Source organism: Pseudorasbora parva, chromosome 17 (genome assembly GCF_024679245.1).
Source record: "Pseudorasbora parva isolate DD20220531a chromosome 17, ASM2467924v1, whole genome shotgun sequence".
Taxonomy (NCBI): Eukaryota; Metazoa; Chordata; class Actinopteri; order Cypriniformes; family Gobionidae; genus Pseudorasbora; species Pseudorasbora parva.
Genome location: NC_090188.1, coordinates 44936255 through 44956298, shown reverse-complemented (window position 1 = coordinate 44956298; position 20044 = coordinate 44936255). Strand labels below are relative to the sequence as shown.

The following is a 20044-nucleotide window of genomic DNA, read 5'->3' as shown; positions in this document are numbered from 1 at the left end:
TTATATTTAATAAGATTAGAGGAAAATGCCCTTTATAAAGGTAAAATATCACAAATATGCAGATTTTAAATATGTCGAAGCTGATTGAACACTGACTGTGAGTGAATATTGCTTCAGAATAAGTTATATTTACAACACACACACACACACACACACACACACACACACACACACACACACACACACACACACACACACACACACACACACACACACACACACACACACACACACACACAAATCTAACTTTTTTCCAGACAAGCACATTTTTTACTCGGACAAGTGAATGACTATTTTACTTATCCGAAGGAAAGACATGAGCATGCTTAATGTCGAGCCCTAAATTATATTTTAGATTTGAATGCACAATTGTTTTTTAAATAAATAAGAATTCAACACTTTGCATACATCTGTTATTTTGTCTTATTATCTTGATTTAGTAAAGTCTGGTGCCTTTAGTCTCTTCAAGGAAGGTGTACAGTTTATTATTAATTTAACAATAGTATCGGATCGGTATCGGGTATCGACAGATACATAAAGCCCAGGCATCGGTATCGGGACTGAAAAAGTCGGATCGGTGCACCCCTAGACCTAACCTATATTCAGATGAGATTAAATGCAGAAGCAGCTCAGTAAGTGTTACATGATAACATGACGGCTAACCCAGTCCTGTCCGACTGAGGCATGTTTTCTGAACCTGATTTACCTGGATCGGATAAAGATTCGCACCAATGTAACTCATCATCGGCCCCCAACCTCCTGACACCAGCAGATTTACGCATGTCCCGACTACTTACTAAAACCAATCAAAGAATGACATTCAGAAAGAGACAATTAGATTAATATAAAACAATAAAAATAAAAGCTCAGTGAAGGATATCTTGTCTTACAAATTGGAGAATCACACAAAATTGCAGCCTTCATGGGAGCCGGAGGCGCCATTGATCTGTTCATCATCATCCTGGGAGGCATCCTGCGAGCTGCCTTTGCTGAGAATAGAGAGAAAAGCAGATATAAGAATAACAGACACTGATAAAACACATGAAAACTAAATCAAAACCCACTCACACCAAACCAGCTACTAACACACACACACACACACACACACACACGGCTCAAATCAGTCTCAAGAGCCCCACAAACTGTAGAGTTGGTTGCATGACCATTCTTCATTTTCCTGTTTTTTTAGTGATTGTGTTTGATATGTTGTAATTAAAAATAGTTTTGTATTTTTATTTTACGTTGTTTATCTCACAGCACAAAACATCTCCTTTATATGAACGTTTACAGAAAACTCAATACTTGAGTTCAGGATGGTCGTTGCTCTTTAGGACATAAGCTGATCTTCACAAGGTTCATGAACATATATAATTATAATATATATATATATATATAAAATCATTATTGTTCCTATAACTGAATGCAGTGGTCAGGATTGGTCAGGGTTTCAGTCTCAGCGCTGGTTTTTAGGGTGTCTGTTAATATTTGTATGGGACTGTGAAAGTGTGTGTGGCATTTATATATTAAATACGCCTCAGTATGGGGTTAGATTATCTCTGGATCAGACAGGAAGCTGAAACTTTCACAGATATGCTGAGAGCGCGTCTGAGATTCTGCTGCTCACAGAGATAGAGCAGAAATCTGGAGAAAAGCTCGATTCACCTACTTGGAGAAATATACAGATGTAATAAACGCATAACAAATAACACAAATGTTCTACAGAACTTACATCAGTGTCCTATGTGGTCCTTCACCAGAGACATCATGGAAAAATAATTTCATTTATTTTTAATTAAATTACACAAAGACAGCCACTGCAGCTAAACCAGGTAAAATACAAATATTAAAAACTGTAGTTTTAGATTAGCGATACATAGAGGTCACTCAAAAAAAAGAAAATGAAGAAGTTTGAGCACTTGAGATGGACTGACACACATATGAGGCTAAAAGAAAAACAGTGTGTGTTATTTATTTATTACATTTTTTTTAAACGAAACAAACCGCTGAATATAAATATAGTGATGTAATTTCTTACCGCACATCATCATAGGGGCACCACAGGCGGACCCTCTCATCATACCTGAAAAGAACTGAGTGTTATTGATGACCTGAGCACAACGATATTACACTCTTCTCTGACAGGAAACCTCCAGGGGACACAGAACAAGGATAAGGGATTAGGCCGGGATATCTTGGTGATCTTATCTCATAATTATTTTTAAATCAAAGATAGTTACATATCTGGGCCCGTATTTATCAAACATCTTAGAATTACTCACAAGAACACCGCTGAGAATCGACTTAAGAGTAAAAACATTCTCGGCTCAAAGCTGCGCTTAAACGAGAGTTATCAAGCGTCCCGATCATACTTTAAGTGAAGAGTAGGAGTAAATCTGTCCGTCTTAGAGTCGATTTACCACACTCTGCTGCGCCACAGACGGGATTTAGGATGATGTCATGGGCATGAGCCAATCACTGAAGAGATGTGCTTATTTAAGAATATCCTCAGATTATTCACAGTGAATGGTGAAGTTCCTAAGAGGAGTTTACGTCCAACACACATTTGACAATAAAGAGTTTAAGAGAACACATTATAATAGACACAACTGAAGTGAAAGATAAACATGTTTTCATCCATTTAATTATTTTTTTAACTGGTGTGCTGTTAAATGACCTGCCTATCTATAGCCTAGATTTTATATAATCAGCCACCATGGATTCCAAAAGAAAACCGACATGGCAGGAGGAAGAAGCGACCGCCACTGCTGCTGAATTACTCCAACTGTGTTTGTTTTTATTTTATTTTTTATAAAGCCCAACATTAACCAGCGCTGAAAAAGAAGATGTCTGCTCTGTCCGAGCGATACCGTTTGATTAACTCGTCATCAAACATGTCGAGCACATTCTCCCTCTCCTGAAAGATTCGTCTCTGCCTCCTCAGCGCCCCTACTGGCCACTCCTGACCCCTGAGAGACCGCTCGAGCTCTTAAATAACTGCCAGAGGAAGAGGGATTCTAGCTTTAAGACATTTGATAACCTTCCTTTATACTGAAGTTTGAAAGCAGGAGCAAATGTCATCATTTCTCAGCACTTAAGACTAAAATAGCACTTTGAGAAGCTTGATAAATACGGGCCCTGCATTTGGGTGGGTTTCCAACATAAACGATGACTAATTCTGCTTGATAAAATAAGGCAGCCACACAACATCTGGTTGTTTGTTCCTTTTACCTGAATTTCTTTTAATTATAATGAGCATTTAACAACCAACACATTATACTAAAACCACAACAGTGCTAGTATCCTTCATAACCACACTTGTGCATCTGAGATCAAACATTAATCCATCTTGATCAAACTATGTATAAGTCTTTGCTTGTACAAACTCTAAGGGTACAAAGTCTTGCAAAGTCTTGCCCTCAGCACAATTGACTTTGTACACCGCTGCATGTGTCATTCCTATTTTGCACCGGCGCAAGGCGCGCTTTTCCCTCCACAGAAGCACGTCGCTAATCTAGTGAATGAACTTGCGCTCCCTGGGCGGTTCAGCGCAAAAGAGGAGGCGTGTTCCGGCGCAAACAATCCCTGGTGCTATTCTGCTGTTCCATTAAACAGTTGCTCCACTGACCAGAAAAAACCTGGTCTAAAGTCAGCGGCGCGTTGTTCATTATGCTATTTTAAGGGCGCATGCTTGACCATAATGTATAGCGTGCACAACGCACACACACTTTACTCATGAAATCTACACAGATGCAACAGTTATTTTTGCAAATCATAAATAGTTACACTAAAAAAATATGAACACATGAGATGACGGAAATCATTGTGGTGTGCCACGAAGATGTGAAAAAATAGGCATAAATCTAGCTTACAAATTATTCAGGCTAATTGTAGTAATGAAGGATCAGACCTGTTTGCCCAATAGTGGCAAGACATATCTGTATATAAGGACATCTGACACATTGGTTTGTCCGTCAAGAACCAGGAAAAAAAATCGACTGAAAAACTAAAAAACTGTTTAACCGCCGCTATATTGGGTGTGTTTCTCCATCCCCATACCACACAACTCCTCTGTCTTTCACTGCTCTTCAAGAACATCAGTCTCCTCGGCTGTGAACCGCTCCTGGCGTGCGCCTGGTAAATACGCCATAATAATAGCGACCCGTAATGGAACTTGCGCAGCTGCTTTTAAAGGGAATGTTGGATGGCGCTCTGATTGGTTTATTCACGTTACGCCCAAACCACACCTATGAATAATGAATCTACTTCAGACCAACCCATTTTAGATTTGCGCCGGGCGCAAGAGCCATTTATCCCGCCGGGGAAATAACAACAGCGCCGAGACCCGCCAACAAAGTTACTTGCGCTTTGCGCTTTGACACTTTCAGATCGTTAAAATAGGGCCCTATATGTAGTGATGGGACATCTGAAGCGAGGCTCCGGAGCTTGTGTCGAGCAAAAAGGGGCGCTCCAGATGAAGCCCCGATTCGAGGCTTGTATCGTTTCCGTGAAAATCACGTGACGATGACAAACGAGGCCTCGTTTTCTGTTGAATACGTCATTGCTTCATTCGGAGTATCGCTTTCGGATAAAAGTGGTTCGAAACCTCGCGCCTCTTGTGGGGTTTGCAGTAGGCATTTGCATTGGTGTTGAGGTGTTGGTTGTATGTAGTAGCGATATCATTATATATCATAGCTTGTATTATATATTATATTACATTTTACTTAGTTTAGTAGATTATTAGAGTAAATTATAGTAGATTAATAGAGTAAATTAGCCTATATCTAGTTGTATATCTAGTAGTGTGTATACTACGTAATTATAATTATAATATATATTATATATATTTTTAACATGAATGTATAACCCGGGGACATAAAAGTTCCCCCAATTGAAGAATCACCCCTATATATATATATATATATATATATATATATATATATTAGTAGTAGGCCTAGTGTTATTATATATATATATATATATATATATATATATATATATATATATATATATATATATATATATATATATATATATATTAGTAGTAGGCCTAGTGTTATTATATATATATATATATATATATATATATATATATATATATATATATATATATATATATATATATATATATATATATATATATTAGTAGTAGGCCTAGTGTTATTATATATATATATATATTAGTAGTAGGCCTAGTGTTATTATATATATATATATTATTGCTATTATTATTAATAATATTATTATAAGACTAGACTGTATTAGGGAAAGCTTTCCCATCCCTGTTGCAGTTTACTGTTCCACAATTCCAGTCCCATAAGCACTGCACTCACAATAATTTATTTACAATCATTCTGGCCATTCACTCATCACTAACCTAAAGATCTACTGAATAGTTGAACACAAAGTTGTGTGTTTGTGTGAGTTGTGTGTACATAGGTTAATACAAGCAGAGTAAAATACTTTATTAATACACAGGCAATAGAAAAATGGTGTGCCCACACTATGATAATTTGGTTGCTCAGGATGAATAGATTTGTGTGCGATGCATTGCTTTGCACAGCAGGTGTCACTAGGGAGCACACTGTTTCATGAGGCTTCAGGTAAATGAACCTTTTGGTGAACCAATGGGCTGGAAAGCCTCAGTGGTTCAGGAAGCCTCATTTGGCCATCACTACCTATATGTGTAAGAGTCAAAGAAACCAGTCTTATCGGTGTTAAACACTGAAGGAGTTCAGAGGAGATATCGACTGAAGCTACTGACGTCCTTGAATCACAATGCTAGTCCGTATTGTAGAACGTCAAAGCAGTCCTCAATGCAAATCCATAGAAGAGAAGACAATTTGGTCAATTTAAGTCCGTGTCAAAAGCATCAATGAAGATTCCAGTTCCATCCTCAACATGATCATAGGCATCAAACATCCCGTAGACAAAAACACTTAGTTGAGAATGAAGCAATGCTTAAAGGGGGGGTGAAACACTCAGTTTCAGTCAGTGTCATGTCAATCTTGAGTACCTATAGAGTAGCATTGCATCCTGCATATCTCCGAAAAGTTTTTATTTTTTTAATAATTATATAAGAAAGATGCGCTGTTCCGAGTCTTTCCGAAAAAAGCCGAGCGGGTGGGGGCGTGTCGTGTGAGCGGAGCTAAATAATGACGTGTGCAGCAGCGCGCTGTGTGTTGAGTCGAGTGCATCCCTAACAGCGGAAAAAAACTTTATTCAAAATAAAAATATGGCTTTTAATCGGATACAGCCATACATCTATGATCCGGAATCAGACCCAGAGGCTGCAGTTGAACAGGAGCAGCAGCAAAAACGACTAGAGCAGGACGTCTGTATGTGGTACAAGTTATACACTAACTATATAATATGCTTAGCAGCTTGTGTTATTTACATATTTATACTTGAATTATATCGTCGTATTTTTGTCTTTGAAGGTGTACATGTGGGAAGTGCAGTTGTGCACGTGTGTTTGTGTGTTTACGCGTGGTTTGTGTAGACAGTAAGGTGACTAAAAGCAGTCTCACTCACCCTTCTAACGTTGGGACTGCTCCATCCTTCAGCATTAGGCGATTGGGAAAATTCGGCGTCGAGCTGGGCCTTGTTTATGAAACAGCGAACAGATATAAACATTCGCGCAACTCAGTTGCTGATCCGGAAAAGCAAATTACATCCACTGTTGCCTTAACGCGGGGTTTTTGGCGAATCTGTGCAGGACTGTCTTGGTCTGGCAACCAAAAACCCACTTTTTTGGTGACATTGTTATGTGCTATGTGTAATTGTCACCTGTCCAGCATCCTACAAGCCCCGCTTTGATGGGCGTAGGCTGTTGCTTTCGCTCTCTCCCTCGCTCTCTCTCTCTCTCTCTCTCTCTCTCTCTCTCTCTCTCTCTCTCTCTCTCTCTCTCTCTCCCTCTCTCTCTCTCACGCGCTTCCGGTAGAATTGTCCGTAAGGCCCATACAAGGAAATTCCGCCCCCACTAACGTCAATGGGGACGCATGATCTCAAAAAACTTGCCGAAACTTATGACTAACCGGAAGTAGTATTTTTGACAAAGAAATACTCCCATCAAACGTCCACCTTAACTTTTGAAACTTTGTCTATGTTTAGTATGGGATTCCAAGTCTTTAACAGTGTAAAAAGATCAGTATGCATGAAACAGCATTTCACCCCCCCTTTAAGGGTTCCTCAAATGCAGTAGATCAGCTCAAACACTGCTAACATGCACATGGGCACACAAACCAACCCCTAATCAATTCCTCTACTATCATTTATCCAGACTTACCTAAAGTTAATACTGCCCCCTACCAGGGAGGATCGCTACTACAGCTGCTCTTAACTCGTAGCAGGCTGAAGACTGATACAATCTTGTCATGTGTATGCAAACTGTAGTACACCGCTGTCATGTAAACGTACCTTGAAGACACACTCACACCAAGAACGATAACGAAAGATATCTGTATATTAGCGGATAAACTGAGCCAGGATCACAAAAAAATGTATCTCATTATCCTAGTTTTGTGAAATAGGCCTTAGATCCCGGAGAACCAGTGTCCGGCAGAGTCTATCTGCCCTGCTCTACACACACACACTCACACACATGCACGCACACACGCACGCACGCACACACGCACACACGCAAACACGCACGCACGCACGCACGCACGCACGCACGCACGCACACACATGCACACACACACGCATGCACGCACACGCACGCACACACACACACGCACACACGCACTCACACACTCACACACACACGCACACACGCACGCACGCACACGCACTCACACACTCACACACACACGCACACACGCATACACGCACTCACACACTCACATTCTCACACACACACACACTCACACACACACGCACAAACACACACGTGCACACACACACACACTCACACACACACGTGCACACACACACACACTCACACACACGCGCACACACACACACACGCACACACGCACGCACTCTCACACACACACACACGCACACGCACACACGCATGCACGCACGCACACACACACACACACACACACACACACACACACACACACACAAGCACACACACACACACACACATTACCTGGGACTGACCAGCTCTAAATACACACGCACACACACACACACACACACACACCTTACCTGGGACTGACCAGCTCTAAATACACACACACGCACACACACACACACACTCACCCCGCACTGGCACACTCCTCTGCAGCAGTGGCCCCTTGACGGCCTGTTTGCTGTGTTTATTGATGGCGATGAAGGCGGTGTGAGTGCTGCTGACTCCGGCCTGAACACTGAGCTCCAGGATGCGGCTCCGGAGGGCCTCTGCTCCTGCTCCACCGACCCGCTCCTCCAGCTCCAGACAGCGGATCGCAGACCGCGCTGCCAGCCGGTGGATCGTCCGTCTGCAGAACACACACACACACACACACACCTGTGAACACCCAATCCATATGCTGGCCCTAATGAGAGCACAGGTCGGACCAGCTGGAGTTTGTTTATTAAGCGAGCAGGGCAACCACCCAGTAGAGCATTACAATAATCTAGCCTTGAGCTCATGAACGCATCGACTAACTGTTCAGCATTTTGCATTGAAAGCATGTGCCGTAATTTAGACATATTTGTAAGATGGTAGAATGCGGTTTAACAGATGCTAGAAACGTGGCTTTCAAATGAAAGATTGGTTTTGTTTTACAAACCCGATTCCAATAAAGTTAGAACAAATTATGAATAAAAACAGAATTCAATGATGTGGAAGTTTCAAATTTCATTTTATTCAGAATACAAAATATCAAATGTTTAAACTGAGAAAATGTGTAATTTTAAGGGGAAAATAAGTTGATTTTAAATTTCATGGCATCAACACATCTCAGTAAAGTTGTGCCATGGCCATGTTTCCCCCTGTGTGTCATCCCCTCTTCTTTTATATCAGTCTGCAAACGTCTGGGGACTGAGGAGACGAGCTGCTCAAGTTTAGGAATAGGAATGTTGTCCCATTCTTGTCTAACACAGGCTTCTAGCTGCTCAACTGTCTTAGGTCTTCTTTATCGCATCTTCCTCTTTATGATGTGCCAAATGTTTTCTAATGGTGAAAGATCTGGACTGCAGGCTGGCCATTTCAGTGCCGGATCCTTCTTCAGCGCAGCCATGATGCTGTAATTGATGCAGTGTGTGGTCTGGCATTGTCATGTTGGAGAATGTAAGGTCTTCCCTGAAAGAGACGCCGTCTGGATGGAGCAGATGTTGTTCTAGAACTTGGATAGACCTTTCAGCATTGATGGCCTTTCCAGATGTGTAAGCTGCCCATGCCACACACACTCATGAACCCCAGACCATCAGAGATCAGCTTCTGAACTGAGCGCTGAGAACAGCTTGGGTTGTCCTTGTCCTCTTTAGTCCGGATGGCGTCCCAGTTTTCCAAAAAGAACTTCACATTTTGATTCGTCTGACCCCAGATAAGTTTTCCACTTTGCCACAGTCCATTTTAAATGAGCCTTGGCCCAGAGGAGACGCCTGCGCTTCTGGATCATGTTTAGATATGGCTTCTTCTTTGACCTGTAGAGTTTTAGCCGGCGACGGCCAATGGCACGGTGGATTGTGTTCACCAATGTTTTCTGGAAGTATTCCTGAGCCCATGTTGTGATGTCCATTACAGTAGCATTCCTGTATGTGATGCAGTGCCGTCTAAGGCTGAAGATCACAGGCATCCAGTTTGGTTTTGACCCTTGACCCTTACACACAGAGATTGGTCCAGATTCTCTGAATCTTTGGATGATATTATGCGCTGTAGATGATGATAACTTCAAACTCTTTGCAGTGTTTCTCTGAGAAACTCCTTTCTGATATTGCTACACTATTGTCCGCCGCAGCATTGGGGGAATTGGTGATCCTCTGCCCATCTTGGCTTCTGAGAGACGCTGCCACTCTGAGAGGCTCTTATATACCCAATCATGTTGCCAGTTGACCTAATAAGCTGCAGATTGGTCCTCCAGCTGTTCCTTATGTGTACATTTAACTTCTCCGGCCTCTTATTGCTACCTGTCCCAACTTTTTAGGAATGTGTAGCTCTCATGAAATCCAAAATGAGCCGATATTTGGCATGACATTTCAAAATGTCCCACTTTCAACATTTTATATGTTATCTATATTCTATTGTGAATAAAATATAAGTTTATGAGATTTGTAAACTATTGCATTCCTTTTTTATTTTAATTATTAATTATTTAATTATTTTAAAATAATTAATTATTTTTTGGAATCGGGTTTGTATTATGTGCGCGTGGCTGTCGTCCGCGAGGGGCTGCCCGCGTTCCTTTCGTTTTGTTTATTTATTTAAGTCTATTAAATATTCGCCGGTTCCCGCCTCCTTCTTCCCATAACAACAAACTGTGTTACAACATGTTTAGCCAATTCTTCCTCTGTCCCCAATGTAATATAAACCTGAGATCACCACCCAGCAAGTTTGTACAGTGTAAAATCCATTACGCCAATGGAAAAAGTGTGTGTGTGTGTGTGTGTGTGTTACCCTGTGTCTTCCGTTGGTTTCAGAGTAAACTGGAGCTGGTTGGTCACTGGTTGATCTTTCAGTCTGTATTTCACAGTTACTGCTCCTTCTGTCTTTCCTGAGCTCTGTGATGAGGGAGGAACAGAAAGTATCGTGAGCATTTGATGATTTTACACTCCTCAGCAAGCTTCTAATACGGGCCAGTGTCGCGTCACATCTGGGTTAGGCAGCGTAGAACTTTCACAGAACCACACAAATCATTGACATGTTGCATTTGGTCTCCAAATGCCCTTTAAATTAGACTAAATTAAAATGCTTTGACCTGTCCCTTCAGCTGAGCGTAGATGATCGCCCTCTGACCCTGGAACAGGAAACTGATGGGTGGGGACAGCACGTCCACCGTAACGCCCTCAGGAACGCTCCAGTCCACAGAGATATTATCCACAGCCGGCTGGAGAGCAAACCGGAGCGACTGCATCACCTGACAGAGGAGGACAGGAGAGAGGGATGAAGACAAAGGACAAGAGAGAGGGATGAAGACTAACCCTGAGCATCTGGAGCTGGTTCTGTCCACAGCAGATCTTACTTTGGGCTGCATGCGTTCAGTGCCGGTGATGAACTGAGCATGACCAGAACCTTCTCTGGCCATTCCTGTGATGAGAGCCGTACTCGCACCCTCACCAATCCCGAAGGAGAAACACCTGAAACACATGAGCGTCTGATGAACTAAACCTGACCCATATCAGAAGGAGGAGGAGTGAGACGTGTGCGCAAGTACACACACACACACACACACACACCACGCACGCACACACACACGCACACGCACCTGTGAGAGTTAGCGTGGCTTTTCACCAGGTCCAGCAGCTCTTTAGTGTTCCACACCTCTCCATCAGTGAAGATGAACAGCTGAGAGAGAGAGAGAGAGAGAGAGAGAGAGAGAGAGAGAGAGAGAGTCAGTGTCAGGCTGAGGAAAACACTTTATCGATGATGGGTGATGATGATGATCAGAGAGAGTGTGTGAAGTTTGTCTGTACCTGTCGAGGGTGATCCGGGAAGCAGGGCTGGCTGTAGATGTGTTTCAGAGGCTGGAGGATCTCAGTGCCGCCCATGTCTGCATTCATGTCCTTTACTCTCTTTAGAGCCTCTTCCATCGTAGCCTCGCTGTACACAACACTCTGACTGCAACGACACACACACACACTCTCACACAACCACCACTAACCACATGAGATCATTCCTCATGAACAACTAACATATGATGTTGTATTACCAAAGTTTGGGAGGAGCACGTTTAGATAAGTAAGAATGGACAGCACTCAGCAATCAACAATATATATAATGTGACATTAGAATGAGGTGGCGTTCACTGCGGTCAGTGGAGGTGTTTCTGCTGGTCTGGAGCTTTGTTGTCCCCAATGTCTGCTGCTTGACCTTGTTCTTATGAACCGCCCGTCTTTGAAATTATAAGGATGGCAGCAACCCGAAGCTCACTGTATCCCTCTGCCAGTAAAGCCAGAATTGAACCCTTCTTTTCCTCACTCAAAACTTTCCTTTTCAGCTTTTTTGGCGTGGTCAACAGTTATTTTTTTATTCCACTTATGAGGTATTATTTGAGGTTCTACTGGCACTGTTTTTGCCATCCAGCTGGTCCTACTGCAAGAGGATAGTGAAGACCACAGAACTGTTAGTTACTTTTCCTTATTAAATAAGATTTTGTTCAGGTGATCACCTAATCAGCACCTCTTCCAGTGGAATGAGGTGAGCCTGTGTTGGAATTCAACAGACACTGGAATGGAATGGCTTGTAGAGATGGGCGTAAACTTGAAGCCATGCGTCTCTAAGCCCTACTCTATAGCCACAGTATATAATTTGTGATTTCTGTAATTTTGTCTGGCCCAATCAATCGTTTAGTAAACGGCACTTTTTCTGTCTGGATCCAGAGCATAATAAACATGCAACTTGTTCATTATCATTATCTGGGAAACGTTTGATTTCTATGACAGTTAAATGAATATAGCCTTTTATTAGACTATTGGTATTGACTGGTTTGAGGTCCTTTTGGTATAGGAAAGGGACATGGCCTCAAACGCACCATAATGCAGGAAATGCACATCTATGAAATCATTTTTTTCTAGCGGAGAACACCCAGACCCCCCGCAAAATAATTTCCCCACCTATCATATTTTGCCTTAGCCGCTACTGACCCACCCACTTTTTATTTGCTTCCGACGCCCATACTTGTAGAGATGATGATTTAAGAAAATATTGCAGTGGCCTCTTAATTTTTCCAGACCTGTATATTCAGCAGTCTCAGCTCAATCCGTTGCCAGTCTATCAGCATCCCTCCACCACCCCTTCTCCACACTTCTAGTCCTAACCGAGCTCCGAGCCCACCCCCTCGGACAGCAGATAATCATTCAGCTTTACTCCCGCTAACTGTATGTAAGTGTGAACGGGTTACTGACGGGAAGAAGGACTCGAAGTGCGAGCCGAATCCGTAGATGTTGAAGTAGCATCCCATGGGAAGACTCTTCAGCAGCAGCAGCAGCGTGTCCTAGAGAAGCACATGTGCAGTGAGTGCAGTAACTCAATCAGTCCCTCCCGTTTTTCTGCCATCGCTGAGTACACTCAAAATCAGCAGAATGTCGCATTTGTTTGCAATCCTGCATAATTTGTCATTTCACCGTGAAATAATCACCAAAAATTATTTGGTCACACTTTATTTTAGGGTTCAGTTATTAACTATTAACTAGTTGCTGATGATCATGATTATTACTAGGATATTGTCTGTTTATTAGCACTTATAAAGCTCATATTAATGCCTTATTCTGCATGAGCTTATTCTACATCTCTTAATCTGACCCAATACCTAAACTTAAACGCTACAAAACTACCTTACTAACTATTAATAAGCAGTAAATTAGGAGTTTATTGAGGTAAAAGTCGTAGTTAATAGTGAATATGTGTTCCCCATACTAAAGTGTTACCAATAATTGAATTTTTTTTTTAAATGTGTTTGCATTGTGGCGCATGTGCGGTACGCGATCTTTGTGAAAGCCAAAGTGAATCTTTCTCATCTGCCGTTTCACATATAAGTGCCAAGGACTGGGCGAATTGATTACTTAAGATGAATAAATGACCAAATAAAGGTATGATATATGCGATAACACTAAAACAGAGTTAATAAACGCACTGTGTCAAGCCGAATTCGCTTCTGACACACGGGCCGATGTCTGAGGATGCGCTCGCGAGGACAGATATCTGCTCTGTGTATAGCCTTAATGCCCTTGAACAATCAAAATCAAATACACACATGATTATGCCTAAATGTGCGTCTTGTCTTGAGTCTCAAGAGTCTCGAGCTGGGGACACTAAAATGATGATCCAACTTATTCTACTAAATATGCAAGTAAAATGTATTAATTAGGTCTTATTTAATTCTATAAACTATAATACTGATCTGCCAACATTGTCTCTCTCTGATAAATTAAAATAAGCTGATAACATCACTGTTTACTCCAGAACGACTGTACAGCCAAATCTAATTCTGCTGCAGTATTGTCCTGTTTAACACTGAAGCTGCTCTGACACAATCGGCGTTGTAAAAGCACTGCATAAATAAAGTTGATTGATTGAATAAGTTTGGGACGTGTGACAGTATTGGGTCCGTGTATTACTGTAGTGTCACGGTTCATGGATTCCCTGTCTCACTCTTGGGTGCGTGTTGAATGTAGGTGAGGGCGGAGCCTGGGATTGGCTCATCACGCACCTGTGGCTGATCACCTGCACCAGCTGCAACTCATCACCTTCACCCTATTTAGTCTCTCTGTTTCTCTCTTGTCTTTGTCAGAGCGTTGTTGGATGTTTCCCCTTGTGTCTCCGTGTTGGTTGTCGTTTCCCCCTTCCGTGAAACGCTGGATCCCTTCCCGGATTACCTGTACCGACCTCCCGAGTCACAGCTGCTCACAGCCTGCCCGTGTCGCCAACAGAGCCTCTCTCACTGCTCCGTCTTATCCGGACTTCATCAGTGTTCTGAGTTTTGACTTCTGTGACACATTCTGTCAAATAAACTGAATTACTTGCAATTGAATCCTGCCTCTGTGAATCCGTTACAGAACGCTCTGACCAACCATGGATTCAGCGAGTATCAATGCCCTACTGACCAGCAGCAACGAGAGACTGGACCAGCAGGAGGCGAACTTAACTGCCACAGGACAGGCAGTACACACCTTGGTGGCACGGGTGGCCGAGCTGACCCAACAGATGCAGCAACTCGTCGGTCCCACTGTGCCCGACCCACCGCCGATTCCCCACACACCATCCGCATCGCAGCAACCGGAACCACGTCTGCCTACCCCCGAGAGTTATGCCGGTGAGAGCAATTATTGCAGAGCCTTCCTTACCAAGTGTTCCTTGTTTTTCGCTCTTCAACCGCAGACTTTCAACACGGAAAGATCCAAGGTGGCATTCGTCCTCACCCTGCTCTCCGGACGAGCCGCACTTTGGGGAACGGCGGTGTGGGAAAATCAACATCCATGCTGCTCCTTGTTTCAGACGCTGGCGGCGGAGATGAGAAGGGTGTTTGACCGAGCGGTGACCGGAAGAGAAGCGGCACGTCAACTCGCAGAGCTCCGTCAAGGTAACCGCTCGGTCTCAGATTATTCCATCGAGTTCCGCACCCTGGCCGCCGAGTGCAAGTGGAACGAGGAGGCACAGTGGGACATGTTCCTGCATGGGCTGGCTGACCGCATCCAGAAGGAGATCTTTACCATCGACCTTCCGGAGAAGATCGACGGTCTCATCGATCTTGCGTTGAGGGTGGACGCTCGTCTAAGTCGGCTGAGGTCCAGGATGGAGCCTCAGCATGGGAGTGTCGAATGCCCTCAGGCCAGCGCTACGGATGCGGTCAGCTACACCTTCAACCCGGAGCCCATGCAGGTGGGTCGAGCTCGGCTCTCCCGGGAGGAGAAGGCGAGACGGAGATCCCGTGGTCTTTGCCTGTACTGCGGCAGGAACGGACACCTGCTAGACTCCTGCCCGGTAAAAGACCACGCCCGGCGGTAAAAGGAAGGCTACTGTCGGGCGGGATCTCCGTGGAAAGGACCTCATCCTCCACTCTCCTCCCGGTGAGATTGCTGTGGGCAGCTCAGGATTATTCCAGCCTCGCCCTCCTCGAGCGGAAGGTAACTTCATTGACTCTGCCCTGGCTCATAAACTCAACATACCCACCATTGCACTCAAGAACACCATTTCTGTCAACGCACTCAACGGACAAATTCTCCCTGACATTTCATTCACTACTGAACCACTTACACTGATCACTTCCGGCAACCACACTGAACGCATTTCATTTTTCATCCTGGACTCCCCTTTGGCTCCCGTTGTCCTCGGTCACCCTTGGCTGGAGTTACACAATCCAAGGGTTGACTGGGGACAAAACTCTGTGTCTGCGTGGAGTGATAAATGTTATGAGTCTTGTTTGGTGTCTGCTTGTTCGTCTGTGTCTCGTTCTGTTTTTCAGAGTGAGACGGTGAATCTGTCTAACGTGCTTCCGGAGTACCTCGACCTGAAGGAAGTGTTCAGTAAGTCCCGAGCTGCTTCTCTTCCTCCGCATCGTCCCTATGACTGTGCTATAGATTTACTCCCAGGTAAGTCTCCGCCTAAGGGCAAACTATACTCTCTTTCTATTCCAGAGAGGGAGGCCATGGAGAAATATATTTCTGATACTCTAGCCTCCAAATTCATCCGCCCTTCCTCTTCTCCAGCGGGGGCGGGGTTCTTCTTCGTGGGGAAGAAGGATGGTTCTCTGCGACCTTGCATTGATTACCGAGGGCTGAATAACATCACGGTAAAGAATACCTATCCTTTGCCGTTGATGTCTTCAGCTTTCGAGAGGTTACAGGGAGCATCCGTCTTCACGAAGTTGGACTTACGTAACGCTTATCATTTGGTTCGCATCAGGGAGGGGGATGAATGGAAAACCGCATTTAACACCCCCAGGGGGCATTTTGAATATTTGGTCATGCCTTTCGGCCTTTCCAACTCCACAGCGGTTTTCCAGGCACTCGTCAATGATGTGTTGAGAGACATGGTCGACCAATTCATATATGTCTACCTGGATGACATTTTGATTTTTTCTTCGTCTCTCCAGGAACATGTTCAACACGTCAGACGAGTGCTTCAGAGGTTGCTAGAGAATGGGCTTTTTGTCAAGGCGGAGAAATGCGCTTTTCATGCACAGTCTGTTCCTTTTTTAGGGTACATCGTGTCATTGGAGGGAATGCGCATGGATCCCGACAAGGTTAAGGCTGTGATGGATTGGCCAAGTCCAGATTCCCGTAAGGCCCTACAGAGGTTTCTGGGGTTTGCCAATTTCTATCGGCGTTTTATTCGCAATTTCAGCCAACTAGCCACACCTCTGACTGCCTTGACCTCTCCCCGAACGACGTTCAGGTGGTCCGATACAGCCGAGGCTGTATTCGCCAAACTGAAAAGCCGCTTTGTTTCGGCTCCCATCTTAGTCGCCCCTGATTCCACACGTCAGTTCGTGGTAGAGGTCGACGCGTCAGAGGTGGGGGTAGGAGCGGTTCTTTCACAGCGCTCTCCCTCAGATGACAAGATGCACCCGTGCGCGTTTTTCTCCCATCGTCTTTCTCCTGCCGAACGCAATTATGACATTGGTAACAGAGAGTGGTTGGCCGTCAGGCTCGGTGGGCACTTTTTTTCGGACGTTTTGACTTTGTTCTCTCGTACCGCCCCGGGTCTAAAAACATCAAACCCGACTCTTTATCTCGTATTTTTGATGCTTCCGAACGCCCGGTTACTCCCGAGTGTATTTTACCAGAGAAGATAGTTATCTCTACACTCACATGGGAGATCGAATCGAAGGTCAAAGTGGCCTTAGAAGGGGTAACGCCCCCGCCCGGCGGCCCACCGAGTCGTTTGTTCGTTCCGGAGGGGTTAAGATCCGAGGTCCTCAAATGGGGTCACTGCTCCAACATTGCTTGTCATCCAGGGGTAAACCGCACTAGCAGTTTAATAAAGCAACGATTTTGGTGGCCACTGATGGCTCGCGACATTCGCAGTTTTGATTTGGCTTGCTCGGTCTGTGCAGTTGGTAAGACATCTAACCAACCTCCTCATGGGTTACTTCAGCCGTTGTCTGTTCCTTCGAGACCCTGGTCCCACATCGCTCTAGATTTTGTTACCGCCCTCCCGCCCTCCCAGGGCAAGACGGTCGTTTTGACCGTCGTGGACCGATTCTCGAAGGCAGCACATTTCATTCCCTTGCCCAAATTACCCTCAGCCAAGGAGACAGCGGTATCTGTAGTAGACCACGTCTTTCGGTTACATGGCCTCCCGATGGACGTGGTCTCCGACAGAGGTTCCCAATTCGTGTCCAAATTTTGGCAGGAGTTTTGTAAATTACTAGGAGCCACGGTTAGTCTGTCTTCGGGTTATCACCCCCAAAGCAACGGTCAGACCGAGAGAGCCAATCAGGATCTGGAAAGAGTTTTGCGATGTTTGGTATCCAAGAATCCTTCATCCTGGAGCCAACAACTCTCTATGGTTGAGTACGCTCATAACTCGTTACCAGTGTCATCTACGGGCCTTTCGCCATTTGAGTGTAGTGTAGGTTACCAGCCACCTATTTTTCCTAGTCTGGATTCCGAGGTCGCGGTCCCCTCTGTTCACGCCTTTATCCAGAGGTGTCATCGCACATGGACCAGAGCCCGTAAGACTCTGCTCCAGGTGGGAGCGCGCACCAAGGCTAAAGCCGATCGCCACCGGTCTAAGCCTCCCGTTTACGTCGTGGGTCAAAAAGTGTGGCTTTCTACCAAAAATATTCCTCTCCGCTCTGTATCTAATAAACTTGCTCCCAAATTTATCGGCCCGTTCACTGTCACCAAGATCATTAGTCCGGTGACAGTCCGCCTCAAACTCCCTCCGGCGTACAGGAGGATTCATCCCGCCTTCCATGTATCCAAAATCAAGCCTGTTTTTCACTCCCACCTTAATCCGCCAGTCCCGGTTCCCCCACCGCCGCGACTCGTAGATGGGGAACCAACATATTCGGTTAATCGCATTCTGGATTCTAGACGGAGGGGACGCGGTTTCCAGTACTTGGTGGACTGGGAAGGTTACGGTCCGGAGGAGAGAAGTTGGGTTCCTGCTAGGGACATTCTGGATCACTCCCTTATTGATGATTACAATCAACAGGTAAGGTCGGCTGGGAGCGTCAGGGGACGCTCCTAGGGGGAGGGGTACTGTCACGGTTCATGGATTCCCTGTCTCACTCTTGGGTGCGTGTTGAATGTAGGTGAGGGCGGAGCCTGGGATTGGCTCATCACGCACCTGTGGCTGATCACCTGCACCAGCTGCAACTCATCACCTTCACCCTATTTAGTCTCTCTGTTTCTCTCTTGTCTTTGTCAGAGCGTTGTTGGATGTTTCCCCTTGTGTCTCCGTGTTGGTTGTCGTTTCCCCCTTCCGTGAAACGCTGGATCCCTTCCCGGATTACCTGTACCGACCTCCCGAGTCACAGCTGCTCACAGCCTGCCCGTGTCGCCAACAGAGCCTCTCTCACTGCTCCGTCTTATCCGGACTTCATCAGTGTTCTGAGTTTTGACTTCTGTGACACATTCTGTCAAATAAACTGAATTACTTGCAATTGAATCCTGCCTCTGTGAATCCGTTACATGTAGGCAGTAATCTTTAAAGTGAAATCACCTAATATAGACTAATCCTATAGTCCTACACCCATCAAACAACAACACCTGGAAAAACACACAGTAGCCGATACTTAAACCTAAAGAATGGTTTGTATCTGTATCTATGTTGTATTTATTTATCCTCCTATCATTTGTTTATTAGTTCTTATTTTATGACTAATTATTTACTTGCTTAATTAATTATTTGAGAACTTTTTACTTAAATTAGGCAATTGCTTATTGCTGTGATTTACTTTTCCAGATATTTCCCACCCTAAGAGATCATGTAAAGCTGAACCACTGGACTAGCCTTTTTTAGTAAGATACCAAAATAAACTAGATTTGTGCATTTTGTTTGTTCTGTTGTTGGGTGTGACTATTGTGCATCGAACATAATGCATAATATGGTAAATGTGGTATCCTAATTATTAAAAAACAATGCAAAATCTTTCGCAAATTTCTGAAAATTACCACAAAATCAGTCATTTTGATCGCAAAAATCCCCCCCAAAAATCATGAAAACCTGGAGGGACTGCTCAATACATCAATATAAATGTCACATCTGAAATCCTAAGTCTTACTTTAGCACTGTCGATGCGCATCTTCGCGTCTTTCCCATTGTGCATCATGCAGTCCATACTGCCGGATCTGTCAATCACAAAGACAAACTCGCCTTGAGACGCCAATGATGACATCACATCCGCAGGGAACTCTGGGTACAAACTGATCATGAGCACGGGGTCGCCCATCAGAGTCCCTGAAACAGAGATGTGTAACCAGGGTAAGAGGCTGCAAATGGCCTGAA

The 20044-nt window shown here is 44.3% G+C and overlaps 1 protein-coding gene across 3 annotated transcripts in view; it reads right to left on the bottom strand.

The window, feature by feature from the left end:
* LOC137045462 (von Willebrand factor A domain-containing protein 5A-like) overlaps window positions 1-20044 on the bottom strand; it is a 69429-nt gene that overhangs the window by 23441 nt on the left and 25944 nt on the right. For all 3 annotated transcript variants that reach the window (XM_067422090.1, XM_067422093.1, XM_067422091.1), the window contains exons 7-17: window positions 19821-19996; window positions 12994-13082; window positions 11563-11707; window positions 11355-11434; window positions 11112-11226; window positions 10848-11006; window positions 10547-10650; window positions 8209-8426; window positions 2036-2080; window positions 891-989; window positions 707-796 (exon numbers count right to left, since the gene is read on the bottom strand). In XM_067422090.1, the coding sequence (XP_067278191.1) occupies window positions 707-796; window positions 891-989; window positions 2036-2080; window positions 8209-8426; window positions 10547-10650; window positions 10848-11006; window positions 11112-11226; window positions 11355-11434; window positions 11563-11707; window positions 12994-13082; window positions 19821-19996 (1320 nt within the window). The remainder of the gene's footprint in view (window positions 1-706; window positions 797-890; window positions 990-2035; window positions 2081-8208; window positions 8427-10546; window positions 10651-10847; window positions 11007-11111; window positions 11227-11354; window positions 11435-11562; window positions 11708-12993; window positions 13083-19820; window positions 19997-20044) is intronic.